This window comes from Lithobates pipiens, unplaced genomic scaffold (genome assembly GCF_037356315.1).
Source record: "Lithobates pipiens isolate NorthernLeopardFrog02 unplaced genomic scaffold, aLitPip1_a1.2 Scaffold_3, whole genome shotgun sequence".
Classification (NCBI taxonomy): Eukaryota; Metazoa; Chordata; class Amphibia; order Anura; family Ranidae; genus Lithobates; species Lithobates pipiens.
Window position 1 is genome coordinate 7433422 of NW_027507790.1, and position 22482 is coordinate 7455903.

The 22482-nt window shown below is 43.8% G+C and overlaps 1 protein-coding gene and 1 long non-coding RNA gene across 2 annotated transcripts in view; both read left to right on the forward strand.

Annotated features, from left to right (window-relative positions):
- LOC143940130 (uncharacterized) overlaps positions 1–22482 on the forward strand; it is a 648562-nt gene that overhangs the window by 584057 nt on the left and 42023 nt on the right. The window lies entirely within an intron of this gene.
- The window catches only part of LOC143940129 (acyl-CoA dehydrogenase family member 11-like), a 130836-nt gene that overhangs the window by 66331 nt on the left and 42023 nt on the right, over positions 1–22482 (forward strand). The window contains exons 4-9 of the mRNA XM_077461209.1: positions 2040–2139; positions 7441–7558; positions 7640–7782; positions 8241–8390; positions 14415–14509; positions 14589–14688. Of these exons, the coding sequence (XP_077317335.1) occupies positions 2040–2139; positions 7441–7558; positions 7640–7782; positions 8241–8390; positions 14415–14509; positions 14589–14688 (706 nt within the window). The remainder of the gene's footprint in view (positions 1–2039; positions 2140–7440; positions 7559–7639; positions 7783–8240; positions 8391–14414; positions 14510–14588; positions 14689–22482) is intronic.

Genomic DNA, 22482 nt, shown 5'->3' on the forward strand with positions numbered 1-22482 from the left:
GGAACCCTGGTTGAGAATCACTGTTACAATGTGTGGGATTATATGTCAGTATTACATTGTATATCCCTGTATGTTGCGGTTGTTCAGGTGCTTATCTAATCGTTTTTTGAAACCAACGATGCTCCCTGCTGAGACCACCGCTTGCGGAAGGATTCCACATCCTTGCCACTCTTACAGTAAAGAACCCTCTACGCTGTTCAAGGTTAAACCTCTTTTCTTCTAATTATAATGAGTGGCCACATGTCTTAATAAACTCCCTTCCGTGGAAAAGTTTGTGGGGTCACCAGTATGGTTTTTTAAACTGAAATCATATCCCCTCTCAAGCGTCTCTTCTCCAGAGAAAATAAGTCCAGTGCTCGCAATCTTTCTTCATAACTAATGTCTTCCAGTCCCTTTATTAGTTTTGTTGCCCTTCTTTGTAGTGAGTTGAGCTGCCAAGCTCATCTGTGGTGACAGGAAAGTGTACTGCGCATGTGCGGTGCTCTGAAAAAGGACTGTATTTGCTCCTGTACCACTAGGGGGCTGCTCGCGCTATGGCTGGTCCATCCTAGAAAGCAGACAGGACAGAACTTTGAAAACTATCAGGATGATTTAGGGCAGGCTTCACTCCCTGTGCAAATGACCTGCAGGTATGGAAGGCACATAAATGCATGTTTTAAAAATCTAATATAGAATTATGTAATAATAGTGTTTATATATTGATTGCATTAGGTATTATTTTTATAAAAGTAAACTAACCCTTTAAGAGGAGTAGATAGTACATAAATCACGGTCATCTGATGTTTAATCTCTTGCAATCGCTACAACTGTAGCATCTCTGTTTGGTGTCACGTCACTGCCACATTTGATGATGAAGATGATTATGACAGTTTAGATAAACTGCTGATTTGTTTCCTAGTAATGACGACTGAGTTGTTATCAACAATTTGGTTTTATTTTATTGCTCATGCCCTGCTTTTATCTAGTTGTTGGTTATTTCCTGCTAATGTCAACTGATTTTGTATTTTGCAGAATGGGCTAAAATTTGACAATGATTGTAGGAAAAAAACACCTAAGTGTTTTATAAAGTTGACAACAATTTTGCATCCTAGACCTCTACTATTACTGCAAGTCCTTTTCAGACCCCCTTCTATTTCAGTTAAAGCTAAATTACAGGCAAATGGCCAAATACACAGCTAAAATAGATATAAGGGAGCCGCTTTACCTGCCAAAGGATTTGTATGGCTGTCCATCCAGTCCTGAGATTTTCACAGCTCTGCCACACAGTGTAGCCATGTCTAGCATTGCAGAAGACATATTCAGCTCTTATTCTTCCACTAGCATTTGACTGGATAGTGAAGGAGAAGAAGCAGACTGAAAAACCTAACTTTGTCATCTTGCTCTGTCCTCTCATGAGCATGCTGCTTGTACTGAATCAAAGCTAATTGGCTCCTTGTGTTACTTCTCCCTCCTCCAACTGAGCTCTGATTGATTTAGAAGAGTTTGCAAGACGCTGCTACCAAGTTAAAGTCGGGTACTTGCACTGCTTACGTTAAAGAAAATACATTTTATGTTTTAATGATTACAGAGCTGCATTACTTTGTACTGTTTATATCTGTCTGAAGTTCAGCTTCAAGTGTTGTCTATAATTACTGGTTAAAATTAACACACGGACTTATTCAGAACAGAGATGCGCATTGGTACTCTTGATCTGCAGTAACAAATAGCTATCAATCGGATTTCCAATACTAGATCATATGGGATAATTTCTGAGCAGTTTCTCTTGTTACTCAACCTGCATTGTTTATGGAATGTTAATCATACTCATACTTTTTTTTTCTTAACAATGGCATAATAAACATGATACTCACTAAAGGGTATCTCCATTTAATTGAACCCCCCTGCAACTGCTAGAGATCTTTACATTCTTTATCAGTTATGATACTGTTGATCTTTTATGTGTATATGTATCAGCACTTCACACTTTATTACATGTTCAAATTGTTACTGGATGGTATAGGATGTAAAAAACTGAAGTCATTTTCTGTTTTCTCCGGTAGCCGCTTGATCCAAGTTGTGAAGCTCTACCTGTATGCACCATCCTCAGGCCTGTTTACATGTCCTCTTGCTATGACTGACGGTGCAGCCAAGGTTATAGAGGTAAGAAATCTGACCATGCAAATAGAGCATACTTTGTATGTTTACTTCTTCTACCTTTGTCTATTGAACTGACCACATAACATACCCCACAGTTTTTTTAGAAACACTTACACACAACCGGACTTTCCAGCAAACTAGGTCCAACAGTCTTCCCGGCTGATTTTCCGAATGAACGGACTTGGCCACATACGAACGGACTAGGTCAGTTTGAAAGTCCGTTTGTTTTGAAAGTGGTGATGTAAACTAGAAAAAAAGGAAGTTCAGTAGCCAATAGCTGCCCTTGGGTCGTATTTGGTCCATCGGACCAGCACACAGACGAACGGTTTTCCCGATATGAGTCTGTCAGAATTGAGCCCGCCAGATAGATTTGAAACATGTTCTATTTCTAGGTCCGCCGGATTTTATTCCCGAAAAAACGAACGGATTAGCCCACACACGATCGGTTTGTCCGACGGACTAATCCCGTCGGACCTAGTTTGCCAGAAAGTCAGATCATGTGTACGCGGCATTAGGCTCCATGTACACTGCTGCTGCTAAACGCACGTTCAGAGGCAGTTAGATGGGGTTTTTTTTTTGGACTGCCCCTGAACTCATTCAATGTTATCTTATGTGACCATGTACACTGTTTCGTTTACAGTCGTTTTTAGGCAGTTGCATTTAACAGCCTTCTTTAACAGCCTTCAAAAAAATTAGTTCAGACACCGAAGATTTCCAAATTTCAGACGCCAAACATGGCTAAACGCAGTACCGGCATTTAGCCGCATATTCGTTTATAAGCGTTTTTAAAGGTACCCAATTTTTTGGACATTAAAACACTAAAAAATTACGGAAAATTATGAAAAAACATTAAAAAAGTTTAAAAACTGGTAATTACTTGCAATGATTCATAAACCATATATAGCCCTTGATCCAATCCAGTACACCACTAGCAATGTTGTTTTACAAACAGGGCAGGACTTGGAGTGCTGGGGGAGTCACTTTCGGGCCCTACCTTCTATATTAATTTGTCGCCATCTGGTGCCGTAACAATATAATCGATCCAATCGTTATTTGAAGTGCCAAGCTACTTTTAAAAGGTGACTGGTACCGTATACAGTGTTAAATGCTAAAAAAAAGTAATAATCTATTACCGATTGAAGCTTGAAAAGCTTTTTTCCAATAAATAAATAATGATTAAAAAAGTTCAAAGTGATCAAGGGTTTATTGCAATGCACAAATGTCTTGGTCAGAATGAGAACATAAAACACTTATTTACCTGGAAAACATATTGAAAAACAATCAACTACCTTGTAAGGTTGCAATCACAACAAATTGCAAGAATATAACAAAATAACTCATTGAACAAAGTGCAAGATAAATTGTACATTCTACTCCTCCTGAGTATTATGATACGATATGTGTGGGACTTTTCCACAGCCTGGCCACTTAGAGAGGCCCAACATGCAGGGAGCGCCGTCAGGTGTTCTAGAAGAATAAATTATACATCTAACTTCTTGGCTACCTATTACAATTTTGAAGGCCCTGGAGCACTAGGACAATGACACGTGACACTGACGTGGCACTGATGACAGATGGCACTGATACGTGGCACTGATGGCACGTGACACTGATGTGGTACTGATGACAGATGGCACTAATAAGTGGCACTGATGACACGTGACACTGATGACAGATGACACTAATACATGGTACTGATGACACATGACACTGATAACAGATGGCACTAATATGCGGGACTGATGACATGTGACACTGATGACACTAATATGTGGCACTGCTGACAGATGGCACTAATACGTGGCACTGATGACAGATGGCACTAATACGTGACACTGATGACACGTGACACTGATAACAGATGGCACTGAGGACAGGTGGTACTGGGGACAAATGGCACTGGGGACAAGTGGCACTGGTGACACTGATGACAGATGGCACTTATACGTGGCAGTGACACTGATGACAGGTGGCACTTATACGTGGCACTGTGGATAGGTGGCACTAGGGACAGGTGGCACTGGCAGCACTTTATTTTCCACTTTATTTTTATTTTTTTACTCACAACAAGCTGCATGTCGCTCTCCCTCCTCACAGGCTGTCTCTGTGTGAGGGAGAGAGCCGACAATGAGAGATGATCTCATGGACACTCAGATCAGTGCTAAATGGCCACTGTGATTGGCCATTTAGCATGATCTGTGATTGGCTGTGTCCAAGGGGTGGCACTGGGGACAGGTGGCACTGATGACACTGATGACAGATGGCACTTATACATGGCAGTGGCACTGATGACAGATGGCACTTATACGTGGCAGTAGCACTGACAGATGGTACTTATATGTGGCACTGATAACACGTGACACTGATGACAGATGGCATTTATATGTGGCAGTGGCACTGATGACAGATGGCACTTATACGTGGCACTGGGGACAGGTGGCACTGATGACAGATGGCACTTATACGTGGCACTGGGGACAGATTATCATGGCACTAGTGACAGCACTTTATTTTCTCCTGTTTTTTTTTTGTTTGTTTTTTACTCACGAGCTGCATGTCGCTCTCCCTCCTCACAGGCTGTCTCTGTGAGGGGGAGAGCCGGCGATGAGAGATGATCTCATGAGATCATCTCTCATTGGACACTCAGATCAGTGCTAAATGGCCGCTGTGATTGGCCATTTAGCATGCTCTGTGATTGGCTGTGTCCAAGGGACACTGCCAACACAGAACTTCCCTGATGCACGCCCGCGGCACGCATCGGGGAAGTAAACAAGAGGAGGACGTCCAGGGACGCCCTACCAGCAATTGTCGTCCGCGCTGTAGCCTGCTATCGCGCGGACGCCTAGTGTAAAGAATTAACAGGCAGGGCTCGTGGGGCCCCCTATTGGACGGGGCCCATGGGCTTGAGCCCGTCAAGCCCTATGGAAAGTCCGGCCCTGTTTACAAAGTATAATTGTAATTTGACCCATATGTTGTTAGATATGAAAAAGGTGACCATACCATTGAGCCTGACCACCGACGTGATCAAACATAGTTTCAAGAAATTTGATAGTCAAAAAAGACGTTCCTCTGTTGGCACACTCTTCCTCATGTTCGTGTCCAAGTGTGTCAGACTGGGCCGAACTTTTTCTAGTAGAATGTCAAATGAGGCAATGGACATGCGTGTAAAATTAAATAATTTATCGGGGTAGGTACACACGTACATGTTGGTAAAATATCCTGACATGCGCTGCGCGATCAATGGATGGGTCCAACAGCGACGAACTCTGGTCCTCATACGCAATTTTCGCGTTGTTCAGTAAAAAAAAAAAAACACAGAAATGGGGACAAATACAGGGGCACTGCTGCTGTTACTCACTCTGGTCTCACAAAATGGCTGAAATAGTTATATAAAACCTTTTTTTGAGCTTGCAGAGGGGGGTTATGATATTATCCTTACTAAACCCTTCTAGACGCAAACGCAGCATGCAAACGCAGCATGCAAACGCAGCTAAACAGGTTGTAAATGTATGAAAATTTGCAAATGGACTGTAGAAACCAAGGAACAGCTGTTAAAAAGTAATATAGTTGCCATTAAAAACTACTATGTGGATCAGACATTCTGCAGAGCCAGCTACAGCAGAGACTTGTCCCTGTACAAAACCTTAGAAAAACCTCATCCTAAATATGCAGTTCAGTGTTGGACATCAGTTCACAAAAAGGACATTATAGAGTTAGGAATAGTGTAGACAAGGTAGAGAAAATAAAGGTAATGAAGGAGCTCAGTCATGAGGAATGATTAACTTAGCTGTATGTATTCATCCTTGAGAGGAGGTGATATGATCACCCTGTATAAATACTTAAAGTTGAACTAAATTCTACATACTTACCTGTCCAACAGTCCTACGTCGGAGCCTGTATTTTCAGTGACAGTTTTCGGGCCTCTTCATTGGCTGGCAGGGGATGACATCACTCCTGCACATGCGCAGGAGGCTGTCATCCCAGAACTTGGAGATCAGACCAGACTGCAAGATGAGCTGCACATGCACAACTCAGTTTATACTGCCGGAGGAGATGGTGGGTAGGAGCATTTTATTGCAGAAGAATTCATGCATGTCTTTTCTGGAAAAAAAAAAAAAAAGCCTGCCTGCAAGCAGTTTTTAAACAGCGGGACTTTTAAATTGGAACTAAACCCATTCATTTAACAGTAAAAAAAAAAACAGTTACACTTCCAGCATGCAGGGAATGCTCACTGTCACATTTGCTTTTGCTTTCAACCAAACTGTCAAATCAGGAATCATAACTGATCACATGTGCAGTACCATGACAGTTGCAGATCAAACAGAGGCTAAGATGGCCTCCTTGGCTGAAAATGATAGAGGAGTTTAGTTACACTTTAAGTAGTCCATATTATAGTAAACCTTAAAAAGTTGTTCACAACAAAAGACATAAGGACAATGGGTTAAACCTCTGCATATGTAAAGGCTACTTTGCAATAAAAGCTGTGAATACGCTGAATCGGCTTCCACATGAACCACTGTGGGAGGTGCCCGGTAGCAATAGGGACTACAAGCGTTAGTAGAGATAAAGGAGTCAAAGTCATAGGACAATCTGCAATGAGACCATACAGTCCACATATGTTTGTATGAGTCAGATTTGTCCTCATCCCATGCAATCATACGTTCCACATAATCAATCTTTCACAAGTCCATTCAGTCATTGATGGAGCCTCGACATGTTGCCAACGCCAGGATATCACAGAACGGGCTGCTGTGATAATGTGCCTAACTACGTTTCTTTTAATTTGCCTATAAGAGCCTGACAACATTACTGACAATACAGTAATCTGAAGTTCATTATGGATTTTAACTCCAACCAGTTTGTCAAACAAGTATAAAATTGTATCCTTTGAATGGGATGAGTCATGGTTCCATGATAAAATAAATCCTAATAATCCTATTATAGAACCTTTGACATTACCAGTCAGGACGACCTTCAAGGACCCCTATCCCTACACTTTTGACGGTCAGTTGCTTTCTATCCACATTGGGTAATCAATTTTCTTTGAAAATTAGATGAAATGGAGGGGCAAGACCCCCTCCCATACACAAAACCCATCCTAGCATACTTTATGGAGGAGGAAATTATGTCACTTCTTCAGAAAATCACACATACTGTAGAAAATGTGTAGAATCACACATCTTTGGTTTGCAGTGCTGTGGCTTCCCCGGTTTCCAAACAAATCTAAAACCTATACCTAAGAATTTTTACTAGCTGGTCAGTGAAATGCCTGATAACATTGTAAGCATTCTAACACATTACTAGACACTAGATCGCCCAGCTGCTCTTCAGGATGCCTTCAAACGCCTTACATCTCGAGATCCAAGACAGTTTTGGACTTCAGGACAATGGATGACAGAGCGCAAAGGAGGATCAGATGTGGGTATGTAATGTACAAGCAGATGCAGTTTGGAAATTATGCTACAAACACAAATATAAGTAGTTTTAAACTTTTCTATTTTAGCTCATGGCACAGAGACGGTGGCCTATCCTAGACCAGATGGGACCTACACACTGCATGGCTACAAATGGTTTACATCAGCCACAGATTCAGATATGGCTTTGACCCTAGGAAGAGTGGTTGATGAGCAAGGACATTTAATACAAGTATGTAGTATGTCACATTCATAAGATATATACTCCATGTTAAAACCAAATTCGTTTTTAAACATTTTTTGTAATGTAAGTTATATTATTAATGTGTGTTAAAAGCCATGTTCCTTTTTATGGTTTGTAATTATAAATGTACATGGTAAGCAGTTAATTGTGCTCATTTCATATACATCCTGCCGTGTAGTGCTGCACAGTGATTATTACTTTCTCTGGTAGCCGGAGAGACCATTGGATCTTCATTAATGATATAGTGGGTATTTTTTTTCTTCTTCATTTTGGGCAAGAAAGAGGACATTTTTTTTCCAAAAAAAAAAAAACACATGACTTGATAATGCTGATGGTTGTACTGATCGTGTGCAGTGTGAATTTTAATAGGTTTGATTTACAGTGTAAGCATATACATACTGTATGCTTGGGGTGTTTTAAACTTTTTGTTTTTGTGGTTTTTGTAGGGCACTAAAGGACTGTCCCTTTTCTACCTGGAAGTAAGAGATGCAGAAGGTCAATTAAATGGAATTGAGGTTCAGAGGCTTAAAGATAAATTGGGCACCCGGCAGGTTCCAACAGCAGAACTATTGTTGGATGGTGTAAAGGCCCTGAGGGTAAGAGGGTTCTGATGGTATAACATAACACATTAGATATATTAAGCAGACCATGACAGAACCACAGTCAGTGTCACAAATCAAATTATAAAGTTCTCTTGTTTTGTACATTAAAAACTATTCTATAGTTTGTACATTTCCAAGATTTTTTATATAGCTGTATAATCACAGTTTATGCATATGCAGTTTCTGCCCCACTAGTCCTTTCAGTAGATAAGACAAATGGCTCAGCTAAGCAATACTGTATTATTTATGTCAATAAGAAGAATAGTTCTTCCTTCAGACACATTTATAAATAAGGTAAGCAATTTTCCGATTTCCCTCTGATATATTAGCATACACCATGTGACTCAGAAACTAAAGTATATTTTGGATGCTGATGGAAAGCAGGGATTCTAATTATTAAGCATATTTCAGGTACATTTGGCTATATTTTAAAAGGAAGAGGTAGACATAAGCTTTCTTTTTCATACATTATGGGTCACAGAGTCAGGCTAATATTAATTTCCTGCTGGGCGATACTCAAAGGTCTTCAGACAGGAAGTGATCCCCTATATAACCCCTCCCATACAAGAAGTACTTTAGTTTTTTTTACCAGTGTCTGAAGATGGATGGCACAGTTTGTTTGAGCTCTCTGAGCTCCAGGTCTTTAGTCCCACAAACGGTTCCAAAAATGAATCGGGATTGACCGATCAGATCCATTTGACACAGGCTTTTATGTTTAGATAAATGGTAACCGAGCCTCACAAAGAAGACTCAAGATCCTGTGAGGTTTTGCCTGTAACGTGGCCTCCAGGAGCTAGACCCTGCAGAGTGGAAATCCTGGACACTACATCGCTAAGGCATTTTCTTAAGGGTGCTGTACAGGTCCAAGGCAGTAGACCCTAAACATGAAACCCTAAACCCTACCCAGTCCTTGAAGGTCCAAGTGACAGGAACCTGCCTTGAAGGGTGAAGATTGGGCCCTTAGCTTCTAAGTGGCCCTGCGCCTGGATGGGTAAGGGAAACCCCTTTATTTTATTATTGTGGGGTGTCCCAGTGATTGTAACAATCAGTCAAGCTAGCTAAAGGCTGGACACCTGTTTGCAGTGACCATATGTGGGAGTTCTGGGTTAGCTGTGAGTGTTTGCAAAGTGTACCTTTTTTGCTTGTGTCTTGCTATTGGTATTTGCCAGTCCCAGGATCAGGTCAAATGGCCGGATATGCCTAACCAGGAGGTTAGGCCTGAAAGTAAGACAGATATTCCTCGAGCGCTGTGTTTTGCTGTTGATACTTTAAAGGATTCAATACAGCAGGTTTCTTGTGTGGCTCTCTTGTCTGTACAAATGCGCAGACTTTTTTTGGCTTAAGAACTGGTCAGCCGAGCTTGCTTGTAAAAAGTTATTGGCAGGTTTCTCGTTTCATGGGGAACGTTTATTTGGTGATCACTTGGACAAATATGTCCAAAAGATTTCCAGAGGGAAGAGTTCTCTACTTACTGTGAAGAAAAGCAACAAAGTCCCTCGTTTAAAAACCCAGGGACCGCTTCCTCAAATGTCTCAGCGCCAGGGCAGTTCCGTCGCCAACGGGGCGCTAGGGCCAGGGGCAAGCTGAATGGCCAGGGCCAGAAAAGGCCATGGGTCGAAAATTCTTCTAAACCCAGCACCAAGCCCTCCTTTTGAGTGAACGCCACCACTCCATCAGATGGGGGATGGCTGCTGCACTTTGCGGACATTTGGAAATCAACCATTCAATTCAGGACGAGTGGGTCACCTCAATTATATCTTGCAGTTACAAGATGGAGTTACGGGGGGGGGGGGGGGTTTCCCCTCAGAGGTTTCTAAGATCCAGCGTTCCCTTGGATATTCCAAAAAGAAACTTATTGCTTCAGGCATTACATCATCTAGTGCATGATTGTAGAGGTTCCTGTATTTGAAAGGGGCACAGGGTGTTTACGGTTCAGAAAACAAGCAGGGACACAAGGCCCATTTTGGACCTAAGGTCCCTGAACAAGTATCTATTTATACAGTCCTTTTGCATGGAGTCGGACCGCTCAATAGTAACCTCACTCCAGAGGGAAAACTTAGCCTCCATCGATATAAAGGATGCTTACTTACACGTGCCTATCTTTCAGCCTCATCAGAGGTTCCTATGTTTTGCAGTAGAGAAACGTCATTTTCAGTTTGTGGCTCTACTAAATACCGAAAAGTCAGTAAGATATTTAGGTCTGATTCTAAACACGGTCCAAGCAAGAGTATTCTTACCACCCGTAAAGGATCTGTGCCCTGAAGGATCAGGTGTGTCAGATAAGGGGCACCAGACAACCCTCCATTCGGCTCTGTATGAGTCTTCTAGGGAGGATGGTATCCTCCGCCCAGTTCCATTCCAGGCCTTTACAACAAGACATCTTGTTGGCTTGGAACAGAGGAGAAAAGCCCTGGATTATCCATTGTGCTTATCTCCTCGGGCATGCTTAAGCCTAAACTAGTGGTTGCAGGATCAGAACCTGTGAAAGGGAAAATCCTTTTTCCCATAACTTGGAGAGTACTGACTACAGATGCCAGTCTGTCAGGCGGGGAAGCGACCCTAGATGGCTCACATGGTCAGGGACATAGCAGACCCTGCCCATCAATGTCCTAGAATTATGGGCAGTACATCTGGCCCTGCCATCCTGGATGGTGGCGCTTCAGGACTGCCCCATCAGGGTTCAGTCTGACAATGCTACGGCAGTGGCCTATATAAACCACCAAGGCGGTACCAGGAGTCGTTGATCTCTGAAGGAGATGAACTAAATACTAGCCTGGGCAGAGGGACATATGCTAATGATATTGGCGGTCCATATCCCGGAAGTAGAGAACTGGAAGGCAGATTATCTCAGCTGCCAGCAGATCTGCCTGGGAGAATGGTCCCTACACCCAGAGGTGTTCCAGGAAATTTGCCAATGTTGGGGATGGCCATCCAGGTTCAACATCAAGCTACAATAGTTTGTGTCTCAAACAAGAAATCCTCTGGCAATCGGAGCAGATGCTCTAATCGTTTCATGGAGCCAGTACTCCCTAATTTATGCTCCCTCTGATCCCTCTCCTTCCACATGAGTTGCGCAGGATTCATAGAGAGGGGGTTCCAGTCATTCTGGTGGCACCAGCTTGGTCCAGAAGGCCCTGGTTCCCAGAGATTGTGAGACTGAGGATAGACGGGCCATGGACGCTTCCATGTTGCCCCGATCTACTGCCTCAAGATCCTATATGACAGAGTTGTGTTACGACCTGTTCCATCCTTTTTGCCAAAGGTGGTGTCGACCTTTCATTAAATCAGGACATTATTTTGCTATCTTTTTTCTCTCAGCCTCGTTTGGTGGAAGAGAGACGACTGCATTCTTTGGACATTGTCTGGGCAGTCAAGGTCTGCATAGATCTGAGGATCAGACTCTTCTTTTTTCTTTTTTTCTTTTACCAAAGGAACCCAAGAAGAGTCAGGCAGCTTCCATTGCCAATTGGGTCCGTCAATTGGTCATTCAGGCCTACGGTCTGAAATAAAAAGCTCCTCCCAATAGGATGAGAGCTCGTTCTACCAGGGGTGTAGGAACCTCCTGGGCTTTTTGCCATCAGGTATCTGTGGCTCAGATTTGTGAGGCTGCTACCTGGTCTTCAGTGCATACGTTCACAAAATTTTATCAAATGGATGTTTGAGTAGCCAAGGATTCGGCTTTCGGCTGCAGTGTAATGCGGGCTGCCGTATAAGTTCTGATGTCTATTGTTTGACAGGATGTCTCCCTCCCCTCAAGGCTATTGCCTTGGGATGTCCCAGCAGGTAATGAATATTAGCCTGACTCTGTGTCCCATGATGTATGAAAAAGAAAATAGGATTTTTACATTATACTTACCTGTAAAATCATTTTCTTTGAGTACATCATGGGACAAAGAGATACCTCCCCTCTTTTTTGAGGATTTAGTACTTGCTACAAAACTAAAGTAATTCCTGTATGGGAGGTGTTATATAGGGGATCACTTCCTGTCTCAAGACCTTTGGTCTACCAGTGTCCACCTAATGGTGGAGTATAACCCAGCAGGTAATGAATATTAGCCTGACTCTGTGTCCCATGATGTACTCAAAGAAAAGGATTTTGCAGGTAAGTATAACATAAAAATCCTATTTTATTTTCTAACATCATAAGGCCACTGTGGTATGCAGTACATTAGTGCCTCTGTTACTAGCAGACAAAGACATTATAAGGCAAAGAAACATCCTTAATGCTCCATTCACAGCTTTATCTAAACTCAAATCCTGCAAAGTGATAACTGCGTCTTCTGTAATCCACCCATGTGCTTGGTATGATTCCACAATCCAACCAGGAAAAGTATCATGGTTATTTGTGTATTTTATTTTACATTTTACATTTAGGGTAAACATATACCTTTTTGTATACACTGTACTCTACAAAAAACAATTACCGTAATTACTGAGTGCCTCCATGACCATTAGATTGCAAAGCACACTGGGCTTTTAAATAAGAAGTCCCAGTAATGCTTTTATGCTTGTTCATAATGAAAGCCAGGTACACAAATACCGTAAATTCGTCAGTTCAGCAGGAACCAGCCAACTTTCGATGTGTATACTGTTCTCAGCAGAAGCCGGTTCTTCAGCATTCTTCAAGCATTCAATCAGCGCTTGTAGCCAATGGCTCTTGGCTCTGAACAGTGTACTCTGGTCCCCCTGCCTGAATACAATAGCACAACAGGAAAGATCCCGGATTCAACATAGTTTATGTTGATGCCAGGATCTGTCTGTTTTTTATTTGTTTAATCCGCTGGTTGGACAAAAAAAAAAAACAAGTTTGTATACAGTGCATCCGGAAAATATTCACACCGCTTCACTTCTTCCAAATTTTGTTGCGTTACAACCTTATTCCAAATTGGATTAAATTCATTGTTTTCCTTTAAAATTCTACAAGCAATAAAGTATTGAGCAAAGTCTGTGAATACTTATGTACGTGTGTGTTTTTTTTTTTTTTGTTCTTTATTTTTAATAAATTTGCAAAGATTTCAAATTTCTTTGATGTTGTCATTATGGGGTATTGTTTAGAGAATTTTGAGAAAAATAACAAATTTAATCCATTTTGGAATAAGGCTGTAACATAACAAAATGTGGAAAAAGTCCTGTGAATACTTTTCAGCTGCACTGTACCTAGTTTAACTCGGGATAGATCTCATCAAAATCTGTCTCTGGGAAGCAAGTGAAAGTGAGTTATTCAGCTGTTTGTGTAGATTGATCTTTCTGATCTACTGTAATGCCGCGTACACACGAGCGGACTGTATGGCGTACTTAGTCCGTCAAAACACATTTCAGCGGACAATCCGCTCGTGTGTGGGCTTCAGCGGACTTTTTCAGCGTGCAGTCCGGCGTACTAAGAATTTCGGATTTTTCGAAATTCTGTCCGTCGTACTTTGGTTTCAGCGGACAATCCGCTCGTCAGTATGCTAGTTCGACAGACTAAGAATGGCGCATGCCCAGAAAGGATTTAAACGGCGGAAGGGTGCTTTGCTGTGTCTTGGACTTCCTATTTCTAGTCCCGTCGTACGTGCTGTACACGTCATGTTTGTGCACCCGTGTGTGGTCAAGTCCGTTCAGTGGAAAGTACGACGGACTGTCCGTCGGATTGTATGACGAACTAAGTATGCCATACAGTCCGCTTGTGTGTACGCGGCATAAGAAGTAACACCAGTCAGAACTCTATTATTTATGGAAAATCCCTTTATTTGAAGATTAGAGAATGTAATAGCACAATGTTTTAGGAATGTATCCCCTCCATGAGGTAGTAATTCATCTAACCAAATGGTTACTTGTCGAAAGCATTGTACTGCTGCATTATTTGAACTAAGGGGATTTTCCATTTTTTTGGTGGTGGAAGGAGAGATTTGAACAGCATGCCTGCCTGATCTTTAATATCATCTATAAGTATGCCCTGTTTAGCTGTTAATGACTGATTATTTTAATAATAGATATAAAGTCCTATACTTACAGAGGTTTTATGTTTTGCAACATCAGATTTCTCCTGAAGGCCGTGGTGTGGCTTCAATTTCCAGTATGCTGAGCATCACTCGGATTCATAACACCATTTTTGCAGTAGCTGTAATGAGAAGGTATAAATCCATAGCATTCGGTATATCTATAAACTGACTATATCTGTAAATTAATTTTAAACAAATATTTTAAATTCAGAGTAATCAACTTGGCACGAGAATATGCATCAAAGCGATTTGTGTTTGGCAATCTGATAAAGGACCACCCACTTCATATTCAGACTATGGCACGGATGGAGGTGAGTGCCATTGAATGTTGTAGATGTAATAAAATATTGCATATTAAACTGGCATATCATGGGGTATGAAGCTAAAACCACCTATTCCATAATAACATATTCTTATAGTATAGAGTTGCAATAGTAGATTTGTGAAGCATTTGCTATTATTTTGTGTAAGAACTACTGCTAATATTTGGAGGGGTGCCAGGACTGCTGAATCACATGACTGGACCTGATTAAAGGTACATCCACAAATTATTTTTTTATACAGGGTACACAGAATAGGTAGGATGTAGGAGGAAAGGAGAAGGAATGTGATTGGTCACAGAGATCACTTGGTACCAAGGCCAGTCACAGTGGTCCTGTGCCATGTGATAGCTGTGACCAGCCACCATGATACAAAAAGGTTTCATAAATGAAAACTTTGAACAGTGTTACTAATTGCTTATAAAGTCATTATTACTGTAATAAGCAATCAGAGTGTTAAAACAAATCAATGACGCACTGGTCAGTGTCCCTAATTGCTGGCACACCGGTCAGTGTCCCTATTTGCTGCCGCACCGGTCAGTGTCCCTAATTAATGTTGCACCAGTCATATTGTTCCTGATCACTGCCACACCAGTTTCAGTGTCCCTGGATTACTGCCACAATAGTTAGTGTCCCTGATTACCACCACACAATTGCAGTGTTGTCTTTGCCTGCTGCCTGTACTCACTCTGGCCTGTTTATTGACCATGTTTCTGCCTACTGCCTGGACCAATCCTTTGCCTGTTTGCTGACCATGTCAACTGACCCATCTGCACATGCCGCTGACTACATTCCTGCGAAACACCAGGCCAGTGAGCATGGGATTTCTGGGGCAGTCTTTAACCAGTAGGCTGAGCTTGCTTGGCTTATAGGAGCTGGGACTGCTATAGGTGACACTATATAGTATTCCCTGACCACTCATATAGAGGTGACCATTACAGTACATTGACTTTGATACAATTGGTTAATGTCCAGTACAAAATCAACCCAGACAGTGAAAAAAGTCTCACACGTGGTATTGCTATACTCGGGAGAGTAGCAGAATGTGTTTGGGGTGTAATTCTAAATATGCCCATGCTGCATGTGAGAAATATCTTATTAAATTGCCACCTTTTTTGATTTTGATTTGCGTTTATTTCCACAATTTTCAAAAACTTGTGGCAATAAAACAAAGTATATGAAAGACTCACAATGCCTCTTAAAAATACCTTAGGATGTTTATTCTCTAAAATGTGATGGGTAGTATGGCCCCTCTGTGTAACTATGCTGTGAAAAAATCTCATGCATGTAATGTCACCATACTCAGGAGGAGGAGCAGAATTCGTTTTGGGGTGTAATTCTAAGTATGCTTATGATGTGTGTTAATAAGATATTTCTAATTGACAGCTTTGTGTAAAAAAAAAAAAAAAAAATTTTCAGACCAAACCATACATTCTGTGCACTTCTTTCATATGATTAGTGAACCAAAACCACCAAGAGTGAATGTTTCATACTCATTTTAGTGGGACAGTACACTTACCAGAAAAAAATACCATTTAGAAAAGATGGGTCAAAGCATGCTTAATTATATAGGCAGCCTCCTCCAGTAACAGGAATCAGCCCAATCATCAATCACAGCCAAAATGTTCACTCATATTGTTAGCAGCTTCCATTGTATGTCATTTAATATTTTCTCCTTAGCGTTTCTTTTCGTTTTATTCGGAAGTTGGATGCGTAATTTATGCTCCTTGAAAGCCGATAGGTGCTCCTTGGATTTTGGGCCCCTCTATGCATCTAGACTGTGAAAGTCTCTGACATGGGGTGTCCCCTTGGGAGGCATAACACACTATATTTTGGATGTAATTCTAATGCCCCGTACACACGAGAGGACTTATGTCCGACAGACTTCCAAAGGAGTTCCGCCGGAGTTCCGACGGAGTTCTGACAGACTTTTCGGCCGAACGGACTTGGCCACACACGATCACACTAAACTCCGACGGATTCGAACGTGATGACGTACGACCCGACTCGAATAAGGAAGTTCATAGCCAGTAGCCAATAGCTGCCCTAGCGTCGGTTTTAGTCCGTCGGAGTAGCATACACACGAGCGGAGTTTTCGAAGGGGACCGGGTCCGGCGGAGTTCTGTCGGGAAAATTTGAAGCATGCTTCATTTCTAAAGTCCGTCAGACTTTTGCGAAGCTAAAGTCCGTTGCAGCCCACACACGATCGGATAGTCTGACGGACTCGGTCTGACGGACTTTGGATGTTGAAAAGTCCGCTCGTGTGTACGGGGCATAAGTATGCCTATATATATATATATATATATATATATATATATATATAATGTGTATATATATATATATATATATATGTGTGTGTGTGTGTGTGTGTGTATATATATATATATATATATATATATATATATATATATATATATATATATATATATAATATACACAAACCATTGTGTGAAAGTTATTGAGTCTACAAACTAACAAATGTACATTGATTTGGGTTATTTTTGCCAAAGAAATGTAGCAGAATATATTTTGATATAAGTTTATGAAGATAAAAATAAACCCAGTGGTGATTAAATACCACCAAAAGAAAGCTCTATCTGTCTAAAAAAAAAAAATGTATTTGGATACAGTGTTGCATGACTGCATAATTCTAATTCAAGCTATGACCGCTCTAAAATCTGAAAATTGGCCTGGACAAGAAGGGGGTGAAAGTGTCCGGCATTGGGCAAAAAAAAAAATCTGCAAGTATATCATTTTCAGTATTTTGTATAAACACTTCCATCAAATGGACGTACCTTTATGTCCTTGGTTAAAGTGTATAAAGGGGGTCATAGCTGCAGTCATGATGCTGGTATCAATGTTTTCAGATGACGATGTTGAATAAAATAAAATGGCCGCTGGATTGCTTTCTCTTACGTTCACTGACTGACACAGCACCTTCAGGAGAGGACTAGGCAGAACATGTACAAAAAACACAACTTTCTAGTTCCGCCCAAGGGGCAGTCCCTTCAGTAAAAACCCTCCAGCCTGCTTCCTGCAGCCTCAGTTTTTTCTGCCTAGTGAGGGAGAAGGACCTAGGAACCCTGCAGGCCCATCGGTCAGTGGATTTTTTTCTGCAGAAGTTTGCCTTTTGCGCAAGATTAAGATCCTGTGATCTGCTATCAACAGCCGGCTGAGTGACAGGCTGGATACCCTTATCCTTGTAGTCTCCGCAGCCTGGCCAGCGAGCATGTGCAGACCAGAGTTCCGTGCTGGGTCGGCCACGACATGCCCCTCAGGCTCCAGGGGAGGCTGGTGAGCATAATGCTCTGGGGCACACATATGACCGGGCTACGGATGTCTGCGTCACAGTGTGCCGGGCCAGTAGCCATCCCATACTGATCGGAGAGTGGGTCTGTGATGGAATGTTTCCCCAGCTCGCCAGGACTGGTAAGTACAGCTCTCCCTGCCTCGGTGGGGCTGAGCAGCTGGGCATTCCCTGGGAGGTCGATTCAGGGGTCCCTCTCTTCTCTCCCTGTCCCTATCTCCCCCCCCCCCCATGGGGGATGCTGCATGGGCTTCTGAGCGGTGTGTGTGCCACATGAACAGGGGCTCTCACCTTGGGTGGGGGCCTGCGCTGGGTGACTGTGCCCTGGATGTCTGTTGTCTCTCCCCTGGGTGTCTGGAGGTCTGTGTCTGCTGACCGCTGTAGCGCTGTTTGCCACCATTTCCTCTACCTGTGTTTCACTGTCCCTCTCTGTGTCCAGTGCTTGGTGGCCATTATTGGTGTGACCAGAGGGAAGCATGGTCAGAAACCATATTTTTGTAGTTTGGCGGCCATTTCCCCTGTGATTATGTCCTTTATACTGGACGCTCGGTGGCCATTTTGTTGCAGTCTAAACACGTTTTTCATGCTCAGCGCTGTTCCTTGAGGCTCAGCACAGCATGGTTTTCTCTCACAAGCATCTGGGAGCTGACACAGGACACAGGCACAACTAGCTGGACAGCGTAGAACTCGATCAGAGTGGTAAGTCCTGCGGTGGGGGCCCCTCAACCTGCAGCAGTTAGGAGGGTGGGACCATCACTGTCCTAAGTCCCCAACAGGTGGCAGACAGGGTAGGGTCAGCATGGCTTCAGAAACTGGTGTTTCTTCCCCCGAAATCCAGACAATTGCAACTGGTTCGCCTGCAGACAGTGCAGTGCCTCTGGATGCTTGTCGGCGGTCCTTAACACGGTCGTTGCCAAGAGATGGAGGTGGTGTGTTAGTGCAAAGGCAGTAAAAAGTGGCCCCTGCCCCCGGGCCCCCCATCCTCTGGGGAGAGCTCTTACGCAGACTCAGACCCCGCTGAGGCTGGTGACCCCTGCTCTGTTATTTCAGATGACACTGACCAGGACCAATCGGGCAGTGAGGATGAGTCCCCGTCCGGGTCCGCGCGTGACGAAACGCTTGTTGGAGCACTTATCACAGCTGTGCGTGATACCCTGAAAATTCAGGACACAGCAGATTCCTCTGCTGAGGTAGCGGTCCCTTTTTGGGTTCCGTAAGCCAGCCCGTATCTGACTTATTCGATAAGTTCATTTACAGGAATGGGGGTGACTACCACTGACCTTTTTAGGTCCAAAAACACATGGCAGTACGTTACCCCCTTGAGGAGAGCCTTCTTAAGTAAGGGTCGGCTCCTCCGGGCGTGGATCCCCCAGTATCCAGGTTAAATAGAAGTAACCATGATCCCAGTAGAAGAGGTTCCTGTGTTCGGGAGGAACCGAGGTAGTGGCCCGTTCCTTATTTACGGTGGAGGGCCAGCAATACGACCAGTACTGACCACAGCACTTGTGTCGCAGACACCTACTGAAGGGAAAGACTTACAGAAGGGTAAAGCAGCAGGCCTCTCCCGTCTGCATGGAACTAGCAGACTAGTTAGTGCACGGTCGTAAGTACATTTATAACGTGGCTCTGGATACGTTTCCTCTGTTATCCAGGGTTTCAGTGTCAGCAGTGGTGCTGAGGCACCCGATTTGGCTGAAAGGCTGGTCGGTGGACCAGACATTTAAAAAGCTTTGAGAGATTTACCCTTCCTTGGTGAACGGCTCTTTGGAGCGTCGTTGGATGACATTATTAAGAATGTCACAGGTGGTACCTTGCTCCCACAGGCCAGGAAGACTAAGGAGCCACGCCGTGAAGTCTGGGACTTCGTCAAAACGCTCCCAGTCCAACAGGACGACCCTTGGGGACGAAAGCGTCCCTGGAACCACAAGCCTTCAAGAACAGTGTTACCGCATGAAGGTTTTCCCCCACCCGTATGAGGTCGCCTTCGGGAGTTTGCAGCCCAGTGGGCCTCTCGGCTATCTGGCCAATAGGTCTGCAAACTGATTTCCTTGGCTACAAGATAGAGTTCCTCTCTTGGCCAACAAACAGATCTTCCCTTCCAGCATACCCTTACTCTCGGCTCGCTGGGAGGCCCCATGGGACCTGCTAAACCTCAGAATTATGGTGTCTGTTCCGGTGACGGAAAGGTTCCAGGGGTTCTACTCCAAACGGTTTGTAGTCCCCGAAGAAGGAAGGGGTACGTCCAATCTTGGACCTAAAAGTCTCAGTTGCTTTGTTTAAGTGCAGAGGCTCAGTGTGGAATCAGTTCGTTCAGTAGTCGCTGCACTCCATCAAGGGGACTCCCTGGCATCTTTGGACACCCAGGATGCGTACCTGCACATACCCATATGCTTCAGGCATCAGAGAGTCCTTACCAAGATATTTACTTGAATTTTGGCGTTGTTGAGACAACGCAAGATCACACTCGTAGTTACGACCTCCTTCTGAGAGCAGCTCCCGCCTCAGAATTAGAGGAGGATGTGGCAATCACCATGCAAACCCTGCAGGTATTTGGGTGGCTGTTGAACCTGAAAAAGTCAGTGCTCATACAGATTCAGCACTGGAGTACCTAGGCTTACCGCTGGACTCCATGGAAGCGAGAGTTTTCTCCCTTCAGACAAACTGCAGACTCTCACGGCCGTGGTAAAACTATCGCTGAACCACAGGTGGTCGTTGCTATGTTTCTGCATGTGAGTTCTGGGCCTCATGGTGACCTCCCTCGAGGCAGTACCATACGCCTTTCCACCAAAGTCTTGCAGAAGGAGATATTGACATAATGGGACATATCTCCATTATCCCTGGATCAGCAAATTCACGTGAGCCAGCCAGTCAGGGACCCCCTGCTCTGGTGGCTGAGGTCCCTGGCACTTCGGTCTGGGAAGTCGTTCCTACCTCTGCATTGGGCTGTGATCACAACAGACACCAGCCTGACTGGCTGGGGTGGTGTACTGGGAGTACAGTCGACCCAGGGTCTCTGGTCGGGTGAGGAACCCAAGTTGCCAATATGCTCGAACTCCAAACGATCAGGTTTGCCTCTCCACATAGTCAATGAGACTACGAGGGCGTACGATCAGGATCCAGTCATACAACGCCAAGGCAGTGGCATATGTCAACCATCAAGGAGGAAAAAGTAGCTTGGCTGCAGCACAGGAGGTCGCTCACATCCTTCAGTGGACAGAGCGACAGGCCTTGTCGGCCATTAAATCCTGGGAGGAAGAAACTGGCAGGCTAACTACCTAAGTCACCAGATGCTGGACCCAGGAGACTGGGCATTGCATCCAGACATGTTCAGGCTATTGTCCCTATGGTGGGACACACCAGACGTGGATCTCCTGGCTTCCCATCTCAATCGGTAGGGCCGAGATTCGTATCCAGGATAAGAAATCCTTGGGCAGATGCGTCATTCTCCCTGGTGGCTCCATGGGATTAGTACCGACTGATCTACGACTTTCCCACGCAAAAGCTACTACCACGTCTGCTCCGCAGAGTGGAGGCCGAGGGGGTTCCAGTAATACTAATGCCCCGGAATGGCCTTGGCCTCTGACGCATCGACTTAGTATGCCTGATTGCAAAGACTCCCTGGCGACTGAAGTTGCGAGAGGACCTTCTGTGCCAAGGTCTGATTCTCCATCTTGTTTTACCATACCTGGTTTTAACGGCATGGCTGTTGAATAGTCAGATGCTAAGGTACCGTACCAAAATTGGACTCAGTGATCTCAACTATGTTGAGAGCACAGAAATATTCTGCTCGGAAGATATACCGCTGTACCTGGAAGGCATACATCTCTATATCGGAGGAGGAAGCATGGCATCCATGCACCTATTTAGTTTCCAGGATCCTGCTGTTTCTACAGCGAGGAGTAGACCAGAAGTTGGTTTCAAGCACCATTAAGGGACAAATATCAGCCTTGGCTGTCTTTTTTCAGTGACCCTTGGCGTCTCGCTTTCTAGTGCTGTTGTTCAGGGGGTCCAACTTGTAGTTCCTCCGGTGCGTTCACCGTTACCCTGTGGAATCTGAACCTGGTGTTATCAGCGCCTCAGAAACCACCATTTGAAGAACATCAGAGAAATTCCCCTGTTGACTCTCTCAGAAAAGGTCTTTCTAGTGGCCTTACATCGGCCAGGAGGATTTCGGGAACTAGCGGCCTTGTCTTGCAATTCGCTCTATTTGGTTAACCATAAGGATAAGGGGTTGTTGCATTTGCAACCTTCCTTTCTGCCAAAGGTGGTTTTGGAGTTCCACATCAATGATGATATTGTGTTACCATCTCTGTGTCCCAAACCGACACATCATAAGAGGTGACCCTTTATTCCCTGGACATGATCAGGGCTATAAGGATATATTTGTCTGCCACGGCTCCCCTTCGGGAGTTGGATCTCGGTTCGTTTCGGCAGCTGGTCCGAAAAAGAGGTATGGAGGTCTAGTCGATCACCATTTC